General features: G+C 43.0%; 1 protein-coding gene across 3 annotated transcripts in view; it reads left to right on the forward strand.

Annotated features, from left to right (window-relative positions):
- Ehf (ETS homologous factor) overlaps window positions 1-19,971 on the forward strand; it is a 39,760-nt gene extending 19,789 nt beyond the window's left edge. For 2 of the 3 annotated variants that reach the window (XM_074044317.1, XM_074044328.1), the window contains exons 3-9: window positions 3,925-4,170; window positions 6,740-6,802; window positions 9,200-9,268; window positions 9,380-9,448; window positions 14,764-14,826; window positions 15,981-16,176; window positions 16,276-19,971. In XM_074044317.1, the coding sequence (XP_073900418.1) occupies window positions 3,925-4,170; window positions 6,740-6,802; window positions 9,200-9,268; window positions 9,380-9,448; window positions 14,764-14,826; window positions 15,981-16,176; window positions 16,276-16,375 (806 nt within the window). In that variant the 3' untranslated portion in view covers window positions 16,376-19,971. The remainder of the gene's footprint in view (window positions 1-3,924; window positions 4,171-6,739; window positions 6,803-9,199; window positions 9,269-9,379; window positions 9,449-14,763; window positions 14,827-15,980; window positions 16,177-16,275) is intronic. The other variant, XM_074044336.1, reaches the window with a different exon arrangement.
- The last annotated feature ends 5,298 nt before the right edge of the window (window positions 19,972-25,269 follow it).

The raw sequence follows: 25,269 nt of genomic DNA on the forward strand, positions 1-25,269 counted from the left end.
CATTCAGTTTATCAATTGAAATGTGGTCTCATTAACTTTTTACCTGTGCTGACCTGGAATTATGATCCTCACAATCTCTGCCTTCCAAGTAACTGGGATTGTAAGCCTAAAACACTGCCTCTGGCACAAAGTGTATTTCTTTAAAATTAAATGGCTGAGTACTTTGGGCTGGACTCATAGCTCAGTGGTAGCGGGCTTGCCCAGTATACCAAGGGACTTAACCTCCAGTATCAAACCTACACACAGAAAGGTAGGATAGGGGAGAGATGTGTGTGCATATTGCCAGCACTTGTGTGTATCTACAGAACATGCAAGCGTGGAGGTTAAGGAGGTTCTAGCAGCTTAAACTGTCCAGCTCATCTTCTGGTGGCCTTCCTATGTAAGGGGAGAGTGTGATCAGGGGACCAGGTGCTGCCCTTAATGCTTTGATCTAGAACATACAGATTCAAAGAGAGAGGGAAGACCTGGTGGCAAGGCTTGCAGAGAGTTTGAAAATCAGGCCAGTGGCTTGCTGCAGAAGCTGAAGGAAGAAAAAAAGTTGTTGCTAAACCAGGGCTCCACAACCCACTGTGAAGGCGTTTGCTGCACTGAGTTTCAGATGCTCTGGGACTGATCCCAGCCCACACCTGCTGCTACTCCCCCCATCAGAAACTGCTGCTCTTGTTTGCCTTGAAACACAGACATGTCCTGTGAGGGAGCAGAGCCTAAAAAGCAGGAGTCAGGAGAATAATGGAAGGGTTATTTCTCCCATGAGAGGCTGATGGAGGAAGTGTGAACAGGTGCCCTTACCTTATTCCATCACCTGTCCCAGCAAGCAGCTCCCTTTCTGGGCAGTTCCAGAGTTTGTAGTGGGTCCTAGCAGGACACTTCTAAATTGAGTAGGAAATCTTGGGCATCCAGGTCCCAGGACTTTGGTGAAGGCACTGCTCCTCCTACTTGTTTGGAAGGAAGCAGGACTAATGCCTTTTAGCAGGGAGTATAACTTGGGTGCTACTTTTACTTCTTAAGCTCTACAAACCCTAAAGAAGATTCCCCCCCCCACTCTTTAGCAAGTCTGAAAGAGACAGGGAGGTCAGCTGAATGACAGAGAAGGTCAGAACTCATCGGATTTTGAGTGTTTCTACTGAAACATGGGAATCTGATGAGTTCTTTATGGAGATATCTTTTCTCAGCCAGCGTCAGGCAAAAGCCCACATATCTCCCAAGTTTGAACAGAATGCAATATCAGAAACTACCTTTTCTTCAAAAAGAAAACTTTTTTAGCGGTACTGGGATTTGAACTCCAGGCCTCACACTTGCTAAGGCAGGAGCTTTATCACTCAAGTCACACACCCAGCCCTTTTGTACTTTAGTTATTTTTCAGAAGTCTCATGCTTTTTGCCCATGGTTGTCCTCAGTCCACCATCCTACCACTTATGCCTCCAGAGTAGTTTGGATTACAGGCATATGCTACCAAGCCTGACCCAGAAACTACCTTCAACAGAAATCATATTGAGTGTGCAGAAGGGAGTCTTCTAGGCCTGTCTTTGGATTATTGAAAGTTATTGCCTTTTGTTGGCAAATTCAGAGCTGCACTATTAGAGCAACACAATAATTTTAGGGAAAAAAAAAATCAAAGGCTTAGGGAGCCCTAAAAATATATCCCATTTTTAAATAGCTGTATTCATGAAACATGGATACCTCTAATCTAAGCTCTGTGCATTTGCATATCTGGGAATATTTCTGTACAACTAAATTTTTGGACTAGATATTTCTAATCTGTACCCTCTACCCCCATTACTGGCCACCTCTTTAGGGCCCATGCTGAGGGTCTAGGGCCATGTCTGTTTGGCCATGACGTATGAGGTACGAAGCCCATCCAGTGAGTGGTATACATTACCAATGACGGCCACCTTTGTACCCTCAGGATCTTGATCTGCTCTTGTTGCTTCTGAGGATGAACTTTGAGAGGTGGGCTAGAAATGTTCCCCCTTCAGCTCTCCTCTGGCGGTGTTGAGGACCAGGTCATGGGTGCTATGGGTGTTGAGCCTTGGGCCCTGTATCACCCTGTCGCTCCACAGCACAAGCCCCGTCAACATCACAGTGAAGCTTGTTAGGAAGGCCTCACCCCAGAACTGCTGAATCACAGTCTGTGCTTGAGCAGTATTCCCTGGTGACTCGTGAGAAGTACTGACTAGCATGACCTTGAAGCAAGTTAGGGCAGTTTCTTCAAAAATGCCTTTTCCTCCGTATCTTGAGTTTGTGTCACGTTCAGTTGTATTGCCTTTGCTTCAGCTTGGTGGCCTGCAATGCTTCTTCCACTTAGACCTGCCCCTCACCTTTCTTAGAGAGCTCCACCTTGACCTCTGCTTTCAAGGGACTGACTATAAGATCTCTCAGTCCTATAACCTGGTCCCATGGGCTGGCTCTCTCCCCCAAGCCCCATGACTTTGGGCAGACTATGTGATGCTCTTTTAAGTGAGCATAGAGAATCACATATTGCAGATGGTTAGCACATAACAGGGCCTATAGTATTTATTGACTTTATGAACTTCCCTTCTTCACTGGTATCTAAATTAACCATCTTGAGAGTGCCCACAATGCTTCCATATTTCTTCAGAAAAAAATTCTGTTGAATAAATTCGTACCAGCCTCCACTGTGGCATGGTTTCTGAGGCGTCTTTATATGAAGATGAGCAAGACAGAGTCTATGACCTTGAGTGTACAATTTACAAAGGAGATGAAGCCAGGACTTAGAGATCTGTAAATAAGCAGAACACGACAGAGGCCACTGGGACAAATCCCAAGCATGTCCCTGGAGACCCAAACATGAAACGTTCGAAGTATGTAGGGGAAGTAATGATGGTCAGAAGAGTGGTCAGAATTTGAAAGGGAGGTAAGAATTCCACAAGAGCAGGAGGGCATAAAGAACAGCACAGAAAAAGAAACAAGAGTCAGATCACTTAAAAAATAGCAAAGACCCTAATGTCTAGCCCAGCAGATTTATATCTAATTTCAGTGGGTAATGGGGAGCCACTAAGGTAAGTGAGAAGAGAAGTGACATCATAGCCGCTAGTGACCAGCCAGGGGCAGTGGGATGTCAGTTAGCAGATGAATAGTCTGGACCATTTTAGGGAGATGCGAAGGCATCAGAGAGAAAAGAACTTTAATTTCTCTTCATTTTTGGTTGAATTTGGGGCATATATGTATGTATATTTATAGGGATGTGGGGGTGTAATGAAGGAAGGGGAGAAAGAGAAAGAGAGAGTGCCGCAGGCCCTCTATATCTGAGGGTTTCTTCATCTGTAGATTCAACCAGCCACAGATCAGAAATATAGCCAGGTCTACAATGGTTGTGTGTGCACTATACAAGTACAGATTTTTTTTTTTTTTCTTGCCTTCATTTCTAAAATAATACAGTGTAACCACTATTTCCATAGCATTTGCATTCTATTAAGATTGCAAGTCATCTAGAGGTGATTTAAAGTATATGAGAAGATTTGTGTGGGTTATACACAAATACTACACTATTTTATACAGAGGAATTGAACGTCCTCAGATTTTGGTATCACAGGGCTCCTGAATCGGTCTCCTCATGGATGACTACATTTGGGTGTGGGTAATAAGCTAAGGAGTTGCTGAATCTACAGCAATGCTTAGCATTCATGCTACTTTAGTTTGGGGGAGGGTGGTGAGCTCAGAGCACTTTGGATCTTGTGTCTTTATTGCATGCTCGGGGATGAGAGTGGCCTTGCCACAGCTGGGTAAAAAACCACATTATCAGCCTCTTCTCCAGTGCCCACCTCGTGTTTCAGAACCCATGGTGCTACATACAGACCATGGTTGTGTTCCCCATGACATCTGATAGCCAGTAATGCCTTCCCGTTTCTGAGACTATGCCTAGGAAGAACTGGGCAACTCATGGGGCCCCCTTCTGTTTTGCAGTTTCCAGCGGGTTTTTTGGAGGTCAGTGGCATGAGATCCACCCTCAGTACTGGACCAAATACCAGGTGTGGGAGTGGCTCCAGCACCTCTTGGACACCAACCAGCTGGATGCCAGCTGCATCCCCTTCCAGGAGTTCGACATCAACGGCGAGCACTTGTGCAGCATGAGCCTCCAGGAGTTCACACGGGCGGCGGGCTCAGCCGGCCAGCTCCTCTACAGTAACTTGCAGCATCTTAAGTGGAATGGTGAGAGGCGACCACGACACACACAGGCTCTGCGCTGGCCAGGCTCCTTGTCAGGGAAGATAAAGGATGGTCTCACCTCCAAATGACCATCTCTCAAGACAAGGAAGTAGAAGGGAGGTGAGAGGATGGAGCATAGCCTAGGGTAGGAAGTGTGTCCGATGGAATTTAGCTCTCTCTTGTGGCTATATTCATTTTCAGGGCTGGCTGGATATATATATATATAATTTTCTACTCCAAGAGAAACTTCTTTTATGGTTGCCAACAGGGTTCAATAACTAATTCCCAATCATTTGCTTAGCCACTTAACAAACAACAGACCTTCTAGACCTTGGATTTCTTTCCCTTTTTTTCTTTTGGGTTTTGAGACAGGATCTTCTTAAAGGCCCAGGCTGGCCTCAAACTCTTGATCTTTTGATTCAGCCTTCTAATTGCTGGGATTACAAATGTGCACCACCACACAGGGTCTAGCCCTAGGATCTTAAAACGGGGCGGGGGAGGTGTCTTAGGTAGTAAGAGGGGGGTGTCTTAGGTAGTAAGAAGATACATGAAATTAGATCTGTGTGGTTGTGTGGGGGAGAAGGCTCACAAATTTTTGGCAAGTCTTTTTTTCTTTTTTTTTTTTTTTGCAACAGTGGGGCTTGAACTCAGAGCCTATACCTTGAACCACTCCTCCAACAGTTTTTTGTGATAGGTTTTTTTTTTTTTTTGACATAGGATATCACAAATTGATTGTCCAGGCTGGCTTTGAATCACAATCCTCCGATCTCTGCCTCCTGAGTAGCTAGGATTACAGGTGTGAGACACTCTGGCACCCAGCTTGGCAAATTCTTAGAAGTTCCATAGAGAGGGAGGGAGGGAGGGAGAGAAGGAGGGAGGGAGAGAGAGAGAGAGAAGAAAGAAAAGAAAGAAAGAAAGAGAGAATGAAAGAAAAAGAATGAAAAGGCTGGAACCAATGGTTTGGACACATGTAGGATATTTTCTTCAGTGACTTTTAGAATTAAGGCTGTTCTAAAACCTCACGTGTCTCTCCCAAGGCCTTACCTGGCACACAGTCCACCCTTCCAAATGCTGTCTATTGTAGATAATTTAGCCACACTCACACACTCTACACTGACCTGTGGAACCCAGCTGGGAAGACACTCATCTTGCAGAATGACCTTGACACTGGCATAAGGTTCTTGTGATGGTTGTAAAAAGCTAGCTCCCTGAGTCTTGGAAAGCAGGAATGTTTAAAGGTAGTGAGCTAGCCTATTCCCATTGGAAAAGACATTTATGTCTCAGCAGAGCGTTTATGTTTGAGCAAGTAACTCTGGCTTAGGAAATGTAAGCTCCAGGGCTGTGAACCAGAGTCTGACCCTGACAGCTGCTGTCAACACTGAGGACATAGGAGTCTGGCAGTGGAGTGGCAGCTGTGGTGGCCATTTTGGATGACCTCATTCAGTGCCTTGGCACTCCTTTCTTCCTACCTTTCTCACAGCAGCGGTTGCTCATTTTTCTTTTACTAGAACCAAACCAAACAAGACTCTATAAATAACCCCCAGGAACCTTCAGAAAGAACAGACTTACATTTGAAGAATTAAAAATATTTACCTCCGTACCTCCAATTAAGTCCACTCTTTTAAAGCTTTGCCCTGATTGAAGCCTGAGGCAGAGGCTTGGGAGATGCAGTGGCCATCTTTGACCTTCATGTCTAGTTTGGTCTCACCACATGCTGCTGTTGCCTCTGAGTGCCTAAAGACCAGATTTCTCACCCTTGTTTTGTTGTTTGCTTCTATTTTGAGCTTTACTTATACTAGGTGCTGTAAATGAGTTGTTTCATTTAATGACCTGATGACAAAATAAATATCGTACCGATTATATAGATGGGAAATCTGAAGGTTACAGAGGTCAGAGGCATGACCTCTGTGCCTGAAATGCTCATACTCTGGGGAGGAAAAAAATTCTAGATTCATTCACATGTATATATGTGTAATTTTACAGTCAATATAAACACGGATATGTGGTATGCACTGCTTGTATGAGTGCTGACGGCATTAATAAGAGAAGATTTAATGCATTTTATCCAGATGTTTCTTAGAGACTGGATCTAATCAAGATGGTTTTGATTAAATTTAAGATCAACAGAGAATCTAGCTAATCAAATTAAAATGATTTTCTCTTTCTGTTTTCATTTCATATCATGTCTTAGTATGGGAAAACGCCACAGAGGTCATCTAGGGACTCTATTTTAATCCCCTAAACTTACAAGTGAGGAAACTGAGACCAGAATGGTGACCAATAACTAGTAATGGAAAAATTGGTATTCTGACATTTGACATTTTATGTCCACTATACTGAATATCTTCCTTCTACTGTGCCAAATAATTACAGCTGATGGGAGTTCCCTAGACTACTGATTCTCTGAGGCCAGGGTCGGTCTCCAGGTTTGAGTGTGAAGAGGCTGAGAGGGAAGACCCTCCCGTAAGTGACATGGGAGGCACGTGAGATGGCAGAAGTTTAAGCAGCTCCATCGTTACAAGTTTTGGTTCCATCTGGGCCCTCTCTGACTTTCCCAATCTGTCCTTCACAGGCCAGTGCAGCAGTGACTTGTTCCAATCCACACACAATGTCATTGTCAAGACTGAACAAACTGGTGAGTATGACAGATGAAGGGAGCCAACTTGGCCAGGCAAAGCCTTGGGGAGAACAACTGGGAGGGAGCACAGGAGAGAGTGTGGGAGCAGGTTTTGGCAGGACACTCAGGGAGGCCACTTTTCCTGCCTGTCTCTGATGGGCCACCCTACCATGAACCTCTTCCCTTGCCCTTGGGATCAGTGACCACCAAACACGTCTGACGCAAAACTGCCAGTGAGCTCCTCACACTTCTCTCCTTCCTCCTACTGTTCAGGGTATCATCCAGAACCCAGGTGAGTAGCTGAGAAAAAGACTAGGGGGATTGAACATGGTCAAGTTAACAAAAGCAAGAGAAGAGAAGAGGGAGAGCCAGTGTCTCCTCTTCTCTCCTCCTTGATGGGCGTATGTGTCACAAGAAGGAGGGAGGTGCTGACTTGGAGCTGCAGTTAGCATAGTTTCTGGGGCTCCAGAAGCTTCCAGAGGGATGTCTCAAAGCAGCTATGGAACCCAACTCCTGCTTTGCAGGTATTTTCACATGAAAGGTTCTATCCTGGGCTTTGAACATATAGTCTATACTCTCATGGCATCTACATTCATTTTTGTTCCCCTTCCTCTGTCCTAAATCTCTTTTGTGGAAGCTGTTCCTAAAGTTCACATCCATGATAAAACTGTTCAAGTGCCATTGCTCCTGGGTTACTCCCTAGGTCCACATCAGGCAGATTGTGGGCTGACCAAGTTTACCACAGGTCTCCCTGAGGGTTGCGTGCCAGTCACCAAGGACAGAATTTGACCTGGGGGTGATTTGTGAGTCATTTGGCACCAAAATTAGCCCATGCAGTTATTTACTCTTTTATAAGGGGGCTGGTCTACCATTATTAAAGAAAAAACAATAGCTGCTAAGCATGTTAATTAGGTCTTCCTGGCCCTGCCCTTCTCTCTGGAGACTGGGGGATGGGTTACCTGGATACTCTGTGCTTTATAGGTCTACCTTAGTCCTGGAGTCAGCCTTGGTTAAGAGGATGGCCTTGACCTTGCAGATAGCCCCATTGGAGGAGCCAGAATGATATTGGAGAGGTCCCAAAGAACTTGATAATCCTCCTTGAGCATCCAGACATTCTCGTGTTGCCAGTTCAGAACAACTGAGCTGAAGGGCGGAGAAGGTCCACCCTGGGAGGAGGGGAGAAGAGGCCATGGAGGGGCCAACACCCCCAAACCTCTTTGGTTTGGTTTGTTTTCAGAGACAACAACAGGTGTACGAGGTGACCCAACAAAGAGGGTGTAACCCCAAGAGATTGGGCTTGGGGTGCCCAAACACGTATCTATTAGTTAAAATACCAGCTAAATCCCTATGTCGTAAACAGGAGGACTTAGACAGTGAGTCAGGTTTTAAACAATTTATGCTATAAAAACAAAATGAAACTCGACCAGTGGTTTACCACCCCAGCCCTCAAACTCAGAACCTGGGAAGGAGGGGAGCTGAGGGCAGCCTGGATCTGGGGTAAAAGGAAGATAGGAAGTTTCTGGGTAGGGGAACAAGGTGAGAAATTTTTGATCTCTTGGCTTAGAAATAAGCATAAGAAAATGCTTATGTTGGAGACTAGCCCAGATCTGGGGGTTACGTGGGAGTTGGACTTCATTTAGGGTAGGTGGAGGGGAGTTTCCTTCAAATCTGAAATGTGAAGAGTCAGTCAGAGTGAGATGTGCTTACATAGCATGCAGGAGAAAGAGCAGTGAGTGAGAGAACGAGCACTTCTTTCCCAGAGATGAGGCAATGCGCCCCACTCATAAAAGCTATTCATGTGATTTGGTAACACTCTCTTCGTTCTCCTTGGTTTTGTTTTGAGAATTTTATGCCACCCCCTTAAACTAATTGGAGAAACCCTAAAAGAAGGGGACTGTCACTCAACTTGAAGGGAGACACTGATGTCCTCAAGCAGTGAGGACACTGATAAGACTGACAAGACCTTTTTTGAATAAAACATTATCAATTCTTCCAGGATGATCTTTACGGAAAAGATGCACATTCATCATTTATGATGTATTTATTTGTCTCTTCACTAGAGGGTAAAAATATTCTGGTGATTAAATAGTAGGAGGTAAGAAAAGACAGTGTTAGGATGGAAAAATTCATAGGAAACCAAAGTGTTGGTCTAGGACAGGTTTCCACTGTTGCAACCTCTTGCTGCCCTGAAAATGCAACAGGCCTGGCTCACAGGATAGGACTGTAACTTAGCCATTTCCTCCATGACTTTGAAAGAAAAACTGGGTAACATTTTTATAAAGTAAACTGCGGCTCAAGTAGACACTTGTCCCTGCTCTTGGAGGGCCTCTTTCTACCCCCATGCATCTTTGAGAGGCAGGTTCTTCACCCTGGAGATAAGGAACCTTGACTTTTCTCATCTTCTGCTCTTTGTAGACCCTTCCATCATGAATACCTGGAAAGAAGAAAACTATTTATACGACACCAACTATGGTAGCACAGTAGGTAACTAACTCCCCAGCTCTGAAGATCCTTTTACAATGTTTTAACTGACAGTCATAGTGTTGTGTGGTAAGAAAGGGGCTCTTCATGCCCTTTATCTGTTCATTGCTACAGATTTATTGGACAGCAAATCTTTCTGCCGGGCCCAGATCTCCATGACAACCACTGGCCACCTTCCTGTCGGTAAGTTGCCCTGACACTGGAGGCTGGATGTGCCTAGTACAAGTGTGTACTGAGAATTAATGAGAATTCCCATCATGCTACTTTTCACTTGCTTGGAGTTTTTCTCATTAAAAGCCTAGGGAAGGAATTGAGTTGCCATTTATATGAATAAGTGTGCTTTTGAACAAATATTTATATACCAAAGAGATATGATATACACTAAAGATGGTCATCTTTGGGATTCCTCTAGGGGAAATGTTTATTTTCTGTGAAAGAGTTACTCTCTTCTGACAATAAAAGTTGTTCATGTTTTCTTCTCTTTTCAACAACAGCAACAAAAATTGCTCTTGGAACATGCCTGATAAAATTGGGAGAAAGCTATATTTAATTTTCAACTTCATTCAAACTTTAATTTCAAACTACATTTGACTTTCAAGAAAGACTGTGCAACAGTGGAATCCAGAGGTCTTTGAGCCTGTGGTGATGGTCTTTGAATGGAGGAATAGCCAGTGGATCTTTCTGGAACCCCTTTCTGGATCTCAGTTTTTACATCGACTCCTGATGGTTCCCTATACTCTCTAGTCAGTCAGAGCACCTGCACTGTATGAATTATGTTCACGAAAGCTGTATTTGGTTAAGATTGGATGTGACTGAGGGTCATCATGTCTCTTAGTCAAGGTTACACCAAGTGACAGGGTTGGCACATTGGAAGTCTGGGAAAGGGCTTTCAGATAATAGGTACCGTGTAGTCAAATACAAGATTTTGTGTTGTCCCTTAACGTGGTGCCAACTTCTAGACCTCTTTAGGAGGTCTAGGAGCCAGGGAAGTGTTCTCTAGGAATTAGATTTAGGCAACTTCAGAACTGGGCTTTAATCAGTCTTGTGAAAGAAAGCATGGAATTAAACAACAACCCTTCTTCTCTTTTTTGCTTTTGTTGAGTGTGTGTTCCTGAGAACTGGAATAATGAAAACTTTTGGTTTGAGGTTTTGTTTGGGTCAAGCCCCTTGAATGAGACAGGGCTAGGAGCCAGTGTAAATGCTTCTGGAACTGGGCTTGAGACCTGAGGCCAATTCATTTCTCTACATCCCCCTTCCTCCAGCAGCCCTTCGTTTATGTGTCACTCCAAGTCGTTTGTTGAAACTCGGAAGCAGAGCAAACACTGGAAAGGCCATGCAGTGTTTCTGCCACTCTGGAGGCACAGCCCATCTGGGTAAAATTCCTGTGGCAATCGTTACCACCCAGTCAAGACTCAGGACTCCAGGGCCGAGGAAACCCATGTCACCCTGTGATTTCCTCTGGAGCTTCCTAAGGTGTCACTTCCCAGTCTTTCCTGTTGGGTCTTTGACTTATGGCAAAAGATTCCAACTAAGAATAAAGCTGAACTAGTCACTTCCTGAGGCTCAGGGGTTGTTAGGTCTGTAGGTTCCTGGGAAACATAAAAGCCATCATCAGGGTTCTACTGCCTCACAGCAAGGTCTCTTTCCCTTTTGTGTGACTTGACCTAATCCTTCTAGAATGTCAGAATCTACTGGGGTTTCAGGGATCAATTTCTGCTTGTTCATTTGCAGTAACAGGGGATTGCTAGCTCCTGAGTCCACCTATTGTATTTCCAGACAGTCCTGAAAATGAGTTTAATGGATATGCTCACCTTGACCTCCCTTTGTTCTCCTTTTCCTGTCTCCCATTCACTCCTGTGATTGTAACAGACTAGAAAGTGTGATCGACCATCAGAATTATTCCCTAAAGAATCAATTCAAGGTCTGCAGTTAGAGTAACGTGCCCGTCAGTAGTATATTAATTACAGACTTGTATGGGCCAGTTCCTTTCCAAGTAGTTTAGTCTCTACTGGATGGGACCAGAATGTCCCAAAAGACCTTTGCCATCTGCCTGAGTCTTTGCATTTAAAGCTCCCATAAAATTGAATGCAGGTAAATATCTTTCTATGTTTTAATGCAAGTTCAAGCCAAGCTAAGGCGAGGCTCCCTGTAAACTGATGGCCTCTGTGATAGCACAGGTGGGGAAGCAGGCTTTGTTTTGATTTCCCTGTCATCAGACTATTTCATAAAATGGCCGCTGCCAGTGTTCAGATCTGCTCCACAGTCCTGAGCCAGTCATGCCAACTCAGGCTTGATGTGTTTATCTACTGACTTGTTGAGCCGCAAGCTAGGGTGGCACGGTCTATTAGAACGCTGAAATTTGTATATCCCGTAAAGAAATGGCTCACAGCTGAATCATATGCAAATGCTTCTAATCTTTGTTTCTTGTGAAGTAACTTAGCTGCAGTCAGGATCTCTCTCTCACACTTGTATCATAAACTTGTGGCTTCTTACTGCACTTGCCTGGACCCCACAGACCTTGGTCCTGAGGTCTAGGAAGGGGAGTAAGTGAAAGGCAGGCTGGACTACCTCCCCAGAGCCAGCCATTATTTTAAACAATGACTCACTCAACCACATGGCTAACTTCAACGGGCTTGCTTTTATTTCTGTGGCAGTGGGGAGGACAGGGGAGGAGAGGCTGGTTGTATTAAAGTGAGGTTGTGGATCAAAAGAGTTTAGTACTAGGGCAGGGATTTTGTGGCTTGCTCCTGCACATTGGAACATGAAGAGGGGACAGGAAAAAATTAGATTTTTCTTTTTGCCTTTGACTGCTTATTCTTCATGTAATGATGAGAACATTTTTATTGGCGGACATCGTCTCTCTTTTTTTAATCTTTCCTAAACTGGGTGGGCAAAAGACTGACATCTCAAAGAGAAAATTTCCCCATGGTTCACCTAATCCAGGGGTTTTTAGTCTATAGTTGATGAACTCCTAAATGGGCCTTGAACCCCTGAAATTATTGACAAAATTTCACAAGTGTACATATTCGTGCATTTTTTGGGGAAGAGTATCCAAGGTTTTCATCTTATTCACAAAGGTGCCTTAACCCCAATGTACTTGATTCTGCATTAGGGTGGAACGGACAAACAATGGTTGAAGCCAAAATGCTGAAAGACATGTGGGTCTTTCTGAATTCAACCCTGGCTCTGAAATAATGGCCCTGTCCTCTCCTGGACACCATTTAAGAATGAGATTTGCTTGTGGCCTGCTGGGTAAATGCCACTCTTTGTCTGCAGAACAACGTGGCCCTGTCAGGGTGATGTATCACTTGGAAACCGGGGTGGGTGCCAGGCCTGTTGCAATATTGTCATATCCTGATGGGATGTGGAAACCTTTCTCTGCAGCAATCCAGTGAAGACTCCTTGCATTTCCCATGAATTTGTCCTTCCAGATTTCAGAGAAACCCAAGTAAGGTGCAGGCCCTCCTGGAGACAATGCCAGGAGAGAAAGTCTTAACCAGAAGGAGGAGGTATTCTCATTCAGCTCTATTCAATTCCTCTTCTCCATGGCACCACAGCTTTTGGAGAGCATGCTGGGAGCTGAGTGATGGGATAGCTGAGTGGGTCCATGCACTTTGGGAAATACAGAATCATTCTACTGAGGAAGGCATTATAGAAGTGAACCAACTCTTGGCAGGAAAGACTGGAGAAATCTGTTAGTTACAAAAGGTGACAGGCCCCCATCTTTGGAAACAGCACAGAATAGTGGTTATGAGTAAAAGCCTCTGATGGTGTTTACATCCAGATCCCACTTTCAAGCTGTGTAACTGTAGACAAGTCATTTGACCTCTCTGTTTTTTCAGATCCTTTACAACTATAAACTATGGATCCTAATAGGACCTACCTCACAGGGTTATTGTAAGAACACATAAGATTATTCATGTAAAGTGCTTAGCACAGTACCTGATGCACAGCAAATACAAAATGCAAGAGCTATTCTTCTTAACTATTTTTATTGTGTTGTGAATAAGGGACCACTCTCCACACTCTAATACGTGCTGTGGACCCCACCCTTGGCATGCAGCTTACTCGGTCTAGAACACCCTCGAAAGCCTCACATGGGTCAGTGAACTCTAGGTTAGGAAGCCCTGATATAGTGTCCGTGGAAAAGATAAGTTTTACTGGCCTAATTTCTTTAAAGGATTGACTTGTGTTTAGTTTTAATATTCTGTTTTTAAATTGACTGATTTTTGACTATGGGATTTTTTTGTAAGATCTGTTTTGTCCTTCAAACACCCAAAGTGTTCTCTGACACACACACACATACACACACACTCCCCAGCTAGATCATTTGGTTTTCTTTTTCTTTTTAACTGACAGTAATTGAACATTTTTTTGGAGACAAGGTCTCACTATGTAGCCCAAGCTGGCTTCAAACTTGCAATCCTCCTACCTCAGCCTCCCAAGTTCCAGGATTACAGGCATGAACCACTATGCAGGGCTAGTAATTGAATTTACTTATGGGGTACAGTGTGATAATTTGATACACATGCATGATATGTAATGATAAAATCGGAGCTATTAGCATTTCTATCTCCTTAAAAATTGAGCATTTCTTGGGAGCTTTTGAAATCTATAATAAATTGCTGTGAACTACAGTTACCCTACTGTGCTGTAGCACAGTGGAACTTCTTCCCGCCATGTCAGGGCTCTACTCTCTGCTTCTGTAAGATTCAACTTTTTGGCCTTCCACTTATGCCCGAGAACACACAGTGATTGGTTTTTAAAGAAGGAGTTTTACTTCACAGAGCTGCCTCTGTCATCACCTCTTTGGGGTTAGAGAAAGGGTTGCCATAATGAGTCATTTGTTAAACTAATCTGTGTTTCCATAGTCCACTGTGGCCCTCTGTGCTGTGCTCAGGCCACTCAATGGCCCCTTTGTCAGGGTGATTAAAATGTAACTTTGCATGCCAAAAAATGGCACTCCTCTGGCTTAAAAGCCATCTTTCTTTGTTATGAATGTTTACATTTTCATATTATGTTAAAAAAAAAAAAAAAACCTTTCTAATGACCTAAATCTTTCATTGGCTTTCTAGCTCTCTCAGAATGAAGTCCTTTGAAAGTGCTATGAGGCATTCAACACCAGAACCTCAGCTCCTACCTGCTCTGAGTACATATCAAACACACATTGACCTCAGGGCTTTTGCACTTACTGTCCTCCTCAATGGGAGGTGCTTCCACAAGCTCTCTGTATGGCTATTTCCCCCATATCCTACAGGTACCTTTATAAAATAGGTCTGTGACAACATTGTAGTAAACTGCAAATTATTCCACATCTATATTTCTATCACAATTTCTTATCCTGCATTATTTTTCTCCATAGCATTTACCTTCTGTTTTGTTTGGTTCACTACCATATAGCCAAACAGTGTCAACGAACAGTAGGTGGATGCATGAGAGCATGAAAATGAAAACTGTAGGAAACAGGTAAACTGAGAAGCTCTCACGTTTCTCCTTAGCAGAGTCACCGGATATGAAAAAGGAGCAAGACCACCCTGCAAAGCCCCACACCAAGAAACACAGTAAGTTGCCTGGCTGTTCTGAGGCAAACATTGCCTCTGCCTTCTCTCTCTTTCTTTATTCTGTGACTGGGTTGGGGGAGAAAATAGAGGCCTCATTTTATGGCAAAAGAACCCCTTTTGCAACTCCTTCTCCAAGTGGGACCCCTAGCTCTTCCCTCTTCATGTGTTGTATTTGTTCTACATTCAACCAGGACCCCAGGTGAATAAGATATTGCAGGCCATTTCCCTTTATCCCAGAAAAAAGGGTGGGAGGAGGAGCAAGATGGCAAGCAGCAGCTGAAATCCATCATTCTTTCTATGGCTGAATGCTAACCTCCTACATTTGCAGAGTTCTTGGTTCAAGAAATGATGGTTTATTCTGACAATTCAACACAGCTCTTTGGGACTCGAACTTCCCCCAGTAATAAAATCTTATGAACATTTATGAAATGTCAGAGACCTAGAATTGGGGGGCGGCCAAAGGGAGAAATCAGGATGATATACTAATCTAGAAGTGATAGGGAATTGGATGTCTTTCTTATCTGCTATTCTAGGTCATCCCATAAAAGTGAATTAATGAGTGGTGTGCAGGAGGGGATGTGACACAAATCCAGTAGGAATAAAATTGAATTTGGTTGTTAATTCCAGCAGTTGTTTCATTGTCAAATTGGTGTCCCCATCCCATCCTTATCTGACATCCCTCCACACATATGTAGCATAGGAGTTAAGACTGTACAGCCTAACTGACTTAAATTTGGTCACAGCACAGTTGCTGGGTTGGAGCAATGTAGTTGGGTGAGGAAAAGTTGCTCTGTGAGGAAGGCAAGAAGTTGAAACGAAGCCTAAGCAATTGGTGAACAATAATTAGAAGGAACTCCTCCTGGCCTAAGACTTAGTCCTTAGCCTTGGCTTTGCCAATGATTGACTGTGTGACCTTGGTCAAGTCACTTCAATTCTCCATGCCTCAGTTTCTTGATTTGTAAAATTAAAAAATTGTGCACATCGTTCATTCTCCAATGCCTGTTGAGTGTCTGCTATTTGGGGATTCTGATCTCTCTATCCTGGTGAGTAGAGGAGAATTGAGTATCTCAAGGAAAAAGTAACTCAATGCCCCCACTGCCCTTCTTAGCTGTGGTTTAGGTGATTAGTAAGTCCATTTTCCTGCTTTTCATCAGACCCGAGAGGGACTCACTTATGGGAATTCATCCGCGACATCCTCCTGCACCCAGACAAGAACCCAGGGCTGATCAAGTGGGAAGACCGCTCCGAAGGCATCTTTAGGTTCTTGAAGTCCGAGGCCGTGGCTCAGCTGTGGGGGAAAAAGAAGAACAACAGTAGCATGACCTACGAGAAGCTCAGCCGGGCCATGAGGTGAGCTGTATCACGTCTCCCCGAAAGGCAAGGCCACACAGCCGGCTGTGTGCTCAGGTGTCAGTAACGACCACCTTATGGGGATTTCCTTTCTTACAGATACTACTACAAACGAGAAATCCTGGAACGCGTGGATGGACGGAGGCTGGTTTATAAATTTGGAAAGAATGCTCGCGGGTGGAGAGAAAATGAGAACTGAAGATGCTATCCCTTGGGACATAGACCAAAGCACGCACGAAATGAGTAGCCACCAACCAGGAACTCCCGGGCATAAATATTCCAAAGACTACTTTTCGCTGATATTTATGTACCATAAAGGGAAAAAAATGATCTACTTCTAATGGAAAGAAAGAACACTACAGTTGATAAAAAAAAAATTATTTTGTTACTTTGAAGTATGTCCTGTATGGGGAACAAACGTACACAGTTTTCTGTGAAATACGACGCTGTGTGTGGTTGTGATTTGTTTTGCCTCTATTGTGAAGCTCAAGAAAAACAGAGCTTGTAGCCTCATGCTTCTTGCTAAGAGAAAGGAAAAAGAAATCAAAGGGCATTAAATGTTTTCATATACAACATTGTTTAGAAAAAGTTGATGTGTCCTCCACACATAAGCATCCAAATGACCTTTCAAAAGGTGGACATGGTTGCTCAGATTGATGAGATCACAGGAAGGATGCTGGAAAGTTGAACCTGATCTTTAGGAACCAGTGAGTAGAGAATGGGAACTTCCCAAATTCAGGTGGTCTGTAATCACTGCATAATCAGGTGACTGGGAATGTTTAAATCTGTGAGAAGAATAATGGTGGGGGGTTTTATGCTCATTCAGAGTGATTTTCCTGTTCCCCCCTTCCCTTGGATGGTTGGTAAAAAAAAAAAAAGTCTTCAATTGCCACACCTGCTCACTTCTAGTTATTTAATAGAGAGTCTATCCTTGATTATTTTTATTCCAACTATTTAAAAATAAGTGGGGAAAAGCAGGTAGTGGCATGGGGATTGACTGGCAAGTTTGCTCTTGCATCTCTTGTAGTTCGAGGTTTCTTGGTTGGCACAATTGACACTTTTGGTTGGATTATTCTCTGTGGGGAGAGGTGCCCTGTGCACTGTAAGATGTGTGGCAGTATCCATGACTTCCACCCACTAGATACCATCAGCACTCCCAACCATAACAAATAGAAATGTCTGCAGACATCATATGATCAAGGACAGAATTGCCCTTGATTGAGAACCACCGATTTGGCCAGTCAAGATGAAGATGCTGATTTCGCCTCATAAGATTTGTAAGGTCTTTCAGTTCTTAGAGCAAGATCATAAAGTCCACTCGTATTTTAAAATATTAGGGACAATGGGAATGGGTTGAAATACATTGCAGAAGGAAATGCTGAGAGATGGCTTTGTATGTGTGTGTATGCGTATATAGAGAGAGGCAGAGAGAAAAAGAGAGAGAGAGAGAGAGAGATCTCCAGGGAAAATCCTCTTTCTCAGGTGTTAGTTCTTACAAACCTCCCTCTTTTGGATCGTCTCTTTACTGTCTCATCTGAACTCATCTCATTTGAATACATTTGTATTCAGAGAAATTTTTTAAAAAGGAAAGAGAAAGGAAGAGGAAGGATGGAAAAGACAAGAGAAACAAGAACAGCTCAGGAGCAAAGCACTGGAAGCTTCTTCTTCAATACTGGAATTGTTCTGGAATACCTGAAGACTTACCACTGGGCCACACAAGTCAGGAGGAACATGAGTCTGTAGACACTTTAAAAATACAACTGAGCTATTCCTGTATAAAAGACAGACCTTGCTTTCGAAGGCTAAAGAACCATGGGGTCTTACCAGCCTTGACTCTACATTATACAGAGTGAATGAAATCTCCAGTATTTGAAGTGGTGTAACTCATGAATATTTGAGTGTGTCTGAATTGTGTGAAGTTATTATGGGGCATCTGCCAGTTTTCTCTCTGCTGTTCTGTGCCTAGCTTGGCTTATTCATTGTCCAGGGTTTCTAGATCTTTCTCTGAGTTCACCTTTCCTCAAACATGTAAATTTCTCACATTTCTCCAATTTGACTTTGGCTTTTCCTGCAGCCTCCTTTCCAATGAAGAGCAATCCTTGAATCTAGAGAGTACCAATGAGCACAGTTGTGCAGATAAGCAGTGGATTGCATTATCTGTGGAAAGTGACAGTTTTTTGGCACCCAATGTCTGTTTGAATAGCTGGAGTATTAAGTTCCAGGCAAATCTCCATTGTCTTGGCTTGACTTTGCTGCACTTTCTATGTGCTGTTCGTGATTTGGAGAACTCCGGGTAATTGGGCCATACCAACTTGGGGTGTGACCAGAATACTTGCCCCCCACAGTGTTGACAGGAAGAGTTAAGTCTTACAGAGTCCCCTTTCTTTTGGGGACACAGCTTCTCACTTGAGAAACTCACAGGTCTCTACACCCAGTTTCCTTGAACCTTTCTTAAGATAAAGGCTCAGGCCTTTACCTGATTTTCACTGAGAACCTAAGTCTGGAAATGTATAGCCAAGACTTCACAAGACCCAGGTCGTCTGAGGCTCCTATTTGACTTGACAAAACTTGAGTAAGTTCCTGGATCTTAGGAACAATGTACCACCGGGCAGGGCACACAAGGTCATGGGTTTTCCTTCAATTTCTTGTCTTGCTAGATTATAAACTCTTTGAGGGCAGGGACTTATCACTATTATTTTCCTGGTTCCTGACATGTGACAGGTACACATTGAATATTTGTGGAATTAATGAATGAGTATCTGTTGGGATATGGGAGACCGTATTCATAATTGGAACACGAATCACTTCTTCATGTGACAACCAAAACTTCAAGGACACATTATCTATTACGAACATTTTACTGTGACACTCTTTATTTTGCTTTCCTACCTGTGCTGAAATGAAACCCAGATAGGATGTTGAGTTCCATCAGTCAATGTATGTTGGACAAGGATTCCGTTGCCTTATTTGGAACTGTGAGACTTACCTGGTACAAGGTGCCAGTAATGAACCCTTGGCCTATTTTAATCAATGAAGAGTATGAATGTGTTTATATGATGGCGATTGCTATTTAAGCATAAAACCGTTCTAAGTTTTAGTATTTGGGGATTGGTTTATATTTTTATTTTTTTCTTTTTGAAAAATATGGAGGGATCTTTTGATAAGCTTAGTTATGCATGTTAGATTTTAGTTTTGCAAGTGTGTTGTTTTTCAGATGTAGAAAATGTAAGAAAAGGTGAAACAGTAAGAGGGAAAAGCATTTATATTCTTCTATAATTTCAAACAAGCATTTGTTGAGTGCCTACTGTGTGCACAGCACAGCAGGGAACCATAGATGTGAGGAATCTCTGTAATATTGATATGTACTCACTGTCTGGATGAAAGATTATCATAGCCATGGTAATATACAATTACCCTCACATTTGGTTCTCAGGATTCAGTTTCTGGAATAAGACATAGACCACATGAAAAAACAAACCTGTTGGAACTATGTCTTGTCAACCTTTGTTATGTGCAGGCCTTCGCAAGTTTAGCTAAATTGGAATTTTATCATTCTATAGTTATCTTTATAAATCTTACTTTTCTTGCCATCTGGCTTCTGCATTGACAATTTGTGGGAACCAGCCCTACTGCCACTATTGTTCTAAAAACCAGAAATCTTTCCCCTTAAACTATGTTAAATTCAAACTGAGTATTTCTGTTTTATGAAAGAATCAGATTTTTCAAAATATTATTTTTTTTGTTTGTTTCATGGTCCCAGAAAACACTAATAAAACCACAGAGACCGGCCGATAACTGTGTGCTTTATTCATTAACAAGCCATCCAAACTGAAAATGTACTTAGTGTATGGTACCAGAACAGACACAGCTTGAATATTTGGTTATCAGTGAGCATCTACATGTCATATACCACCCCAGGCACTGAGTTATGGCAGAGAAAGAAAAGAGACAAAGATACTCATGCTCAGACAGTTTTTGCTCTTTCAGGTAGAAATGGATAAGGATAAAACTGCTAACAAACCAATCAAATTTAGCATATCAGATTGCAGTAAAGAAATGTGGAGCAGGAGTAAGGAATGAGGAGGGCTGGAGTTTGGGAGTGTGTATTGCAAACATTTTAGTAAAGCGTTGAAGGTTGTAAAGGAAGGAGTTGTACGGAAAACTGGAAAAGTGATCCAAACCAGACATGACTCAGGTATTGAAGAGGTGGCATTTCACCTTTGGGCCCAATCAGTATGCCCGTAGTACTCCTGCATCTCAAACTTGGCCAACTTTGAATACAGTCCATTTTTATTTCCTTAAGAAGAGATTTCCTCACTAACTGTCATGGGCACTCTTTACTTGTGTGAATGCATTTTATTAATTTCTCATAAATCACAGAGAACTTGTAAAGGGACTGCTTAGAAGCAATGAACCCTCCTGAATTTTTACTCTGGAATTATCTATCTGAAACTACAGACCCTAGCCACTTGTGGCTAAGTGTAAATTAGTGACAACCACATACATTAAAACACTTGGCTCCTTCATCACTCTTCAGGTGCTGAATGGCTGAGTATAGCTAGCTAGTGGTTACTGCGTTGAGCATGTCTATCACTAAAGGAAGTCTATCGGGCCATACTGAACTAGGATCTGACCTGGATGGTGGGGTTAAGGGCAACAGGGTAGTGAGCAAAACTAACCAGCAGACAAACAATTCAGTGACCCTGAGAAACGAACAGTGACCCTGAATTGTCGTGAACAATAACAACAAAATAAAGATCCGAAGCAAATTTCCTGTGTTTACTGAAAGGATGACAGTGTCTTTGAGTACAAACAAGCCTAAAGTTTCCAGGGAGGCTTGGAGTGGGAGGATTTCATTATCCTTGTCTCTAAACCCCGCACATACCGTCCAGTTATTAATATGGATATCCTACATCTGTGGCTTTCTGGTTGGGGATGTAGGCAGTGAGGGGAGATGGCTGACATGGGAGAGAAATGAAAGGTCCCCAAATGAGAATGGCTGCCATTTTCACTGTCTGCTACCAATGGTAGGGACCATTGTCTTCCTTCTTTCAAGAACCTTTTTGTACCCTTAGGCCCTCTCCTTCCTTATGACTCAGTTCTCTCCCATTGGTGACCACACTCTGGCCTCTGTTCCCATCAGGGCAGGGACCATACCTTATTGAAGGTCATGGTCAAGGGCTGGAGGCATGGCTCAAGTGGTAGAGCATCATGCCTAGAGAGCATGAAGCCCTGAGTTCAAACCCCAGTACTGCCGTAAGAAAGAAAGAAAGAAAGAGAGAGAAAGAAACACTGATTATCTAACCCCAGAAATGACGGTTCCCAATTGCTGTTGCCCACTACCTGATGGCTTATTTGTTGAGATCATTTTTTGCCCAGGTGGACCTCAAAACACAATCCTCCTCATCTCTGCTTCCCCAGTAGCTAGGATTACAAGTGTGAGCCACTGTGTTCAACTTTCATTTTATAGATGAGGAAATGAAGGCTTAGAGAAGTAAAGAACTTGCCTGAACTGCCCTTGCTGTTGTGTGGCAGAGCTGAGATTTGAACCTCTGTCTAGCTGACTCCAGAGTTGAAGTCTTAGTCATGATGCTCTATTATGTTTGAAAGCATTGTGAAAATAATTACTCACTGAACAAAGTAAGGGACTTATTTCTGAATGTCTGGTGCCCCTGTAGAGAGGCATTTGAGCCTGAGAATACAATGATATCCAGACAACATGGTTTCTTTAAGTCACTCACCCTGGGTTAAGGTCTTACTTGACCGTTCCTTGACAGGGAGTAAGATTCATGGAAAATTTGGTGTCTGGTTTGCCTTGAAATCATGGTCCCGTGATGCTTAGAGTTGAACAACTATTTGGCACAAACTCCTATCATAAGAGTCAAACTTGAGTTTGCTCTGCTGTGAACTAGGAAAGGAAACCAGTTTTCTCATTCACAAAGCTTTCCAGTCAGATGAGCATCAACTTGTCCCTATTCCCTAGCCCACTACCATCACACAAGGGTGTTCCATCTCCAACATAAACACACTGTCAGGCAAGATCCCTTTCATGTTGATGGCATGAATCTTCCTATGAGTCTCCCCTCTGGGATGCAGTGAGTCAGGAACATTGCACATCCTAGATGTCAGGGAAGGAACAGAGGGCAACCACAGGGACCAAGACAGGACAGGTCAGAGCCACTTAGAAATGATGAGTGCAGAGGTCCCAACACTTTTGAGGATGAAACATAAGAGAGTATGATGTCTGGTATAAGAGCCCAGTCATCATTAGCTCTTTGCCTTTTTCCCGGCTTTATTGGGTGTGTGTGCTCTGCCTTCTCTCTCGTTTTCTGTCTCTTTCCCACTTCCTGTTTCTTTCCCATCCCCTTCCATCTTCTTGCTCATGAATCCCTTTCAGACTCCTTCTCCCTCCAAACTCACCTTTCCAGGTTGCTGATAGAGCCACAGAGAGGACAGACCAGGATCAGGAATGGCGCCACCTCTCTGAAAGCCTTAGTGGTGACAATAACAAATGGTATTTACCCAAGAGTTATTAACACATCAACTGTTCTCTCCTTCACTGTTTAGTCATGTCATTCAGCTCTAATGGACTTTTCCAATGGCAAACAGAAGAGGAGAAGGAAAACAATCTGTATTCACCCTAGATAGAGTCGGTGACCCCTGCCAAAGCTTTAAAAACAGAAGCCATTGCTTAAGCTTGACCCAAGGACACGTCTCACCTGAATGGTGTTATGTAGGACTCTGAGCCCACGCTGGACTCCCCACTAATGTTTCTTGTACAAAGAGGGCAAAAAATAAAGGACGTAGCTTCATGGAACAAAAAAAAAACACAAAAAGCTCTTCGCTTATTCAACAACTTTCAGTTAGGTATTGGTGACAACCAAGGTGTGCTCAGTGCACCAGATAGACTGAAGACAAAGTCAAGTGATTGGTTCAAGTTCACATGGTAAACCAGGCCAGTGTCAGAGCCTACTATTCTGCCTTGGTTGATAGCCATTCTTTCCTTAGGAAGGACATTGCTTCAATTTGCCAAGACAGGAAAACAGGCTAACTGAGTAAAACACACAGGCCTTTGAGTTGGAGCAATCTCAGGTCCAATTCTCATGACTTCACTTATAAGCTGGGTGACCCTGGATGAGTGATTCAACCTCTCTAAACCTCAGCTTCTTAACAAACAAGTGGGGACTTCTAAATTGGAGTGTAGACTTTGTAGGGAGATTGCCAAGATAAAGTGTGGTGAATAGCAGGTAACCACTGGTGTGTGTGTGTATGGGAGGCTGGTAATAGGACATTCGTCCTGAGTTGCAGTCATGGCTCCAGTTTAACTAGTCATTGGCCCTTTGCAAGTTTCTTAACCTCTCTTGCCCTCATTTCTTCATCTGCAAATTGTCAGTTTGAGCTAAATCATCTCTGAGGTCTTCCTGAATAAAAAGTGCCAGGAGTTTATGAAGATAAGTTTGAATAAAGTTCGACATGCTTTAAATGTTTATGATTTGGCCAGACTATTGAACAACAACAACATAAGAGCTTCCTCCATCTCCCTGGAATGGATTGTGGTGCTAAAGTGAACACAGAGTTGTCTCCACTGGGATCATAGTGCTGTAGGGGTAGGAAGGGAGAGGATGCAAAATAGCAGAGTCTGGATCCCTGGACACACACAGCCAGTTCCAGGGATGCTGCTCCCAGGGACATGGCTCCCAGGTATAGTGACAGCTGACGTTTATTTAGAATTTACTCTGTGTCAGGCAGAGTACCATGCTTGACTTGTGTGATTTCACTTATGCCTGTGAGGTAGGCATTACCATTATGTCCACCTTTCTTTCGGGATGACGAGTCTGAAGTTCAAAATGATTACAGTCTTCCCAGGTGGCAGAATTAGGATTCAAACCTCAGTCCCAAGCATTGCCATTTCTTTCAGCTGAATTCCTGAGAGCTAAAGAAAGCACAACCTGTGGTTTGAAGAGCCATATGAAGTTCTTTCTTTCTTAGAAAAAAAGAAATAGAAATTTGCCAAAAATACAAAAATAAACAGGCCCTTGCGGCATCCAGCATAATTTGAAATTCAAAGCTAAGGTGGGATGTTGCCTGTTTTTGGGTCTGATGGTTCCAGCAATGGTGATGCTGGTGATGGCATGGCAGACGGAAGTCCCAGGGAGCACTAGCAGCAGTAATATAATCCCTGCCCCTGAGCAGTGCTGGTCTCAGGTCGTGTATGGGACATGAGGGAGGCAGAGTAAGGGTTCAGGATGTCAAAGAAACGAAAGGTCATCTCTGGATGAAAAATCAGGAAAAGCTTCCTCAAAGTGGGGGATTTAGTAACCATTACATTGGGGGGAAGTAAGTCAAGTGTGGTAGGCTATGTCTTTAATCTCAGCTACTCAGGAGGCAGAGGCAGGAGGATCCTGAGTTGAAGCCAGCCTGGGAAAAGTTAACAAGACCCTATCTCAAGAATAAAGTATACAAACAAAAGGGCTGGGGTGGTGGAATGACTCAATGGATTCTATCCCAGTACCACACAAAAGAGAAGGAAGAATTTTCATTTTTAATATTATAACTTTAAAAAGTAATAGCATTAGGAAAAAATCAAGAAATATAGTAAAAATACAAAGAAAGTTAAAATATCATCACTCAAAATAACCAGGATATACATTGGTGGAGACCTTTCTAGGTTTCTGGAATAATGAAAAGACAGATGTATTGAGGTCTGGGAACTGCAAAGGCAGAGGATGTAATAGAAGCAAGACTTCACAATAAAACTTTGTATCTGCTCATGTATGAAAACAGAAAAATGAGAACTGTTGACTAGTCCAGAATGGGGGAGGAGGGATAAAGGAGAATGATGGAGGCAGAATTCAATTACGATATATTGTAAGAACTTATGTAAATGTCACAATGCACCCCCAGTACAACAATAATGTGATAATAATAAAAAACCAACAAGCAAACAAAAAACTCCTTTGTATCTGAACCATACTAAGGTATTAGTTAGTCAATAAAAAAGTATAACATAGATGTGTAGAAGAAGCATCTTTATAAATATATGATCTTACATTATATTTAAAAACTAAAAACCATTCAATTTGACTTAAACTC

Source organism: Castor canadensis, chromosome 1 (genome assembly GCF_047511655.1).
Source record: "Castor canadensis chromosome 1, mCasCan1.hap1v2, whole genome shotgun sequence".
In the NCBI taxonomy this organism is placed as follows: Eukaryota; Metazoa; Chordata; class Mammalia; order Rodentia; family Castoridae; genus Castor; species Castor canadensis.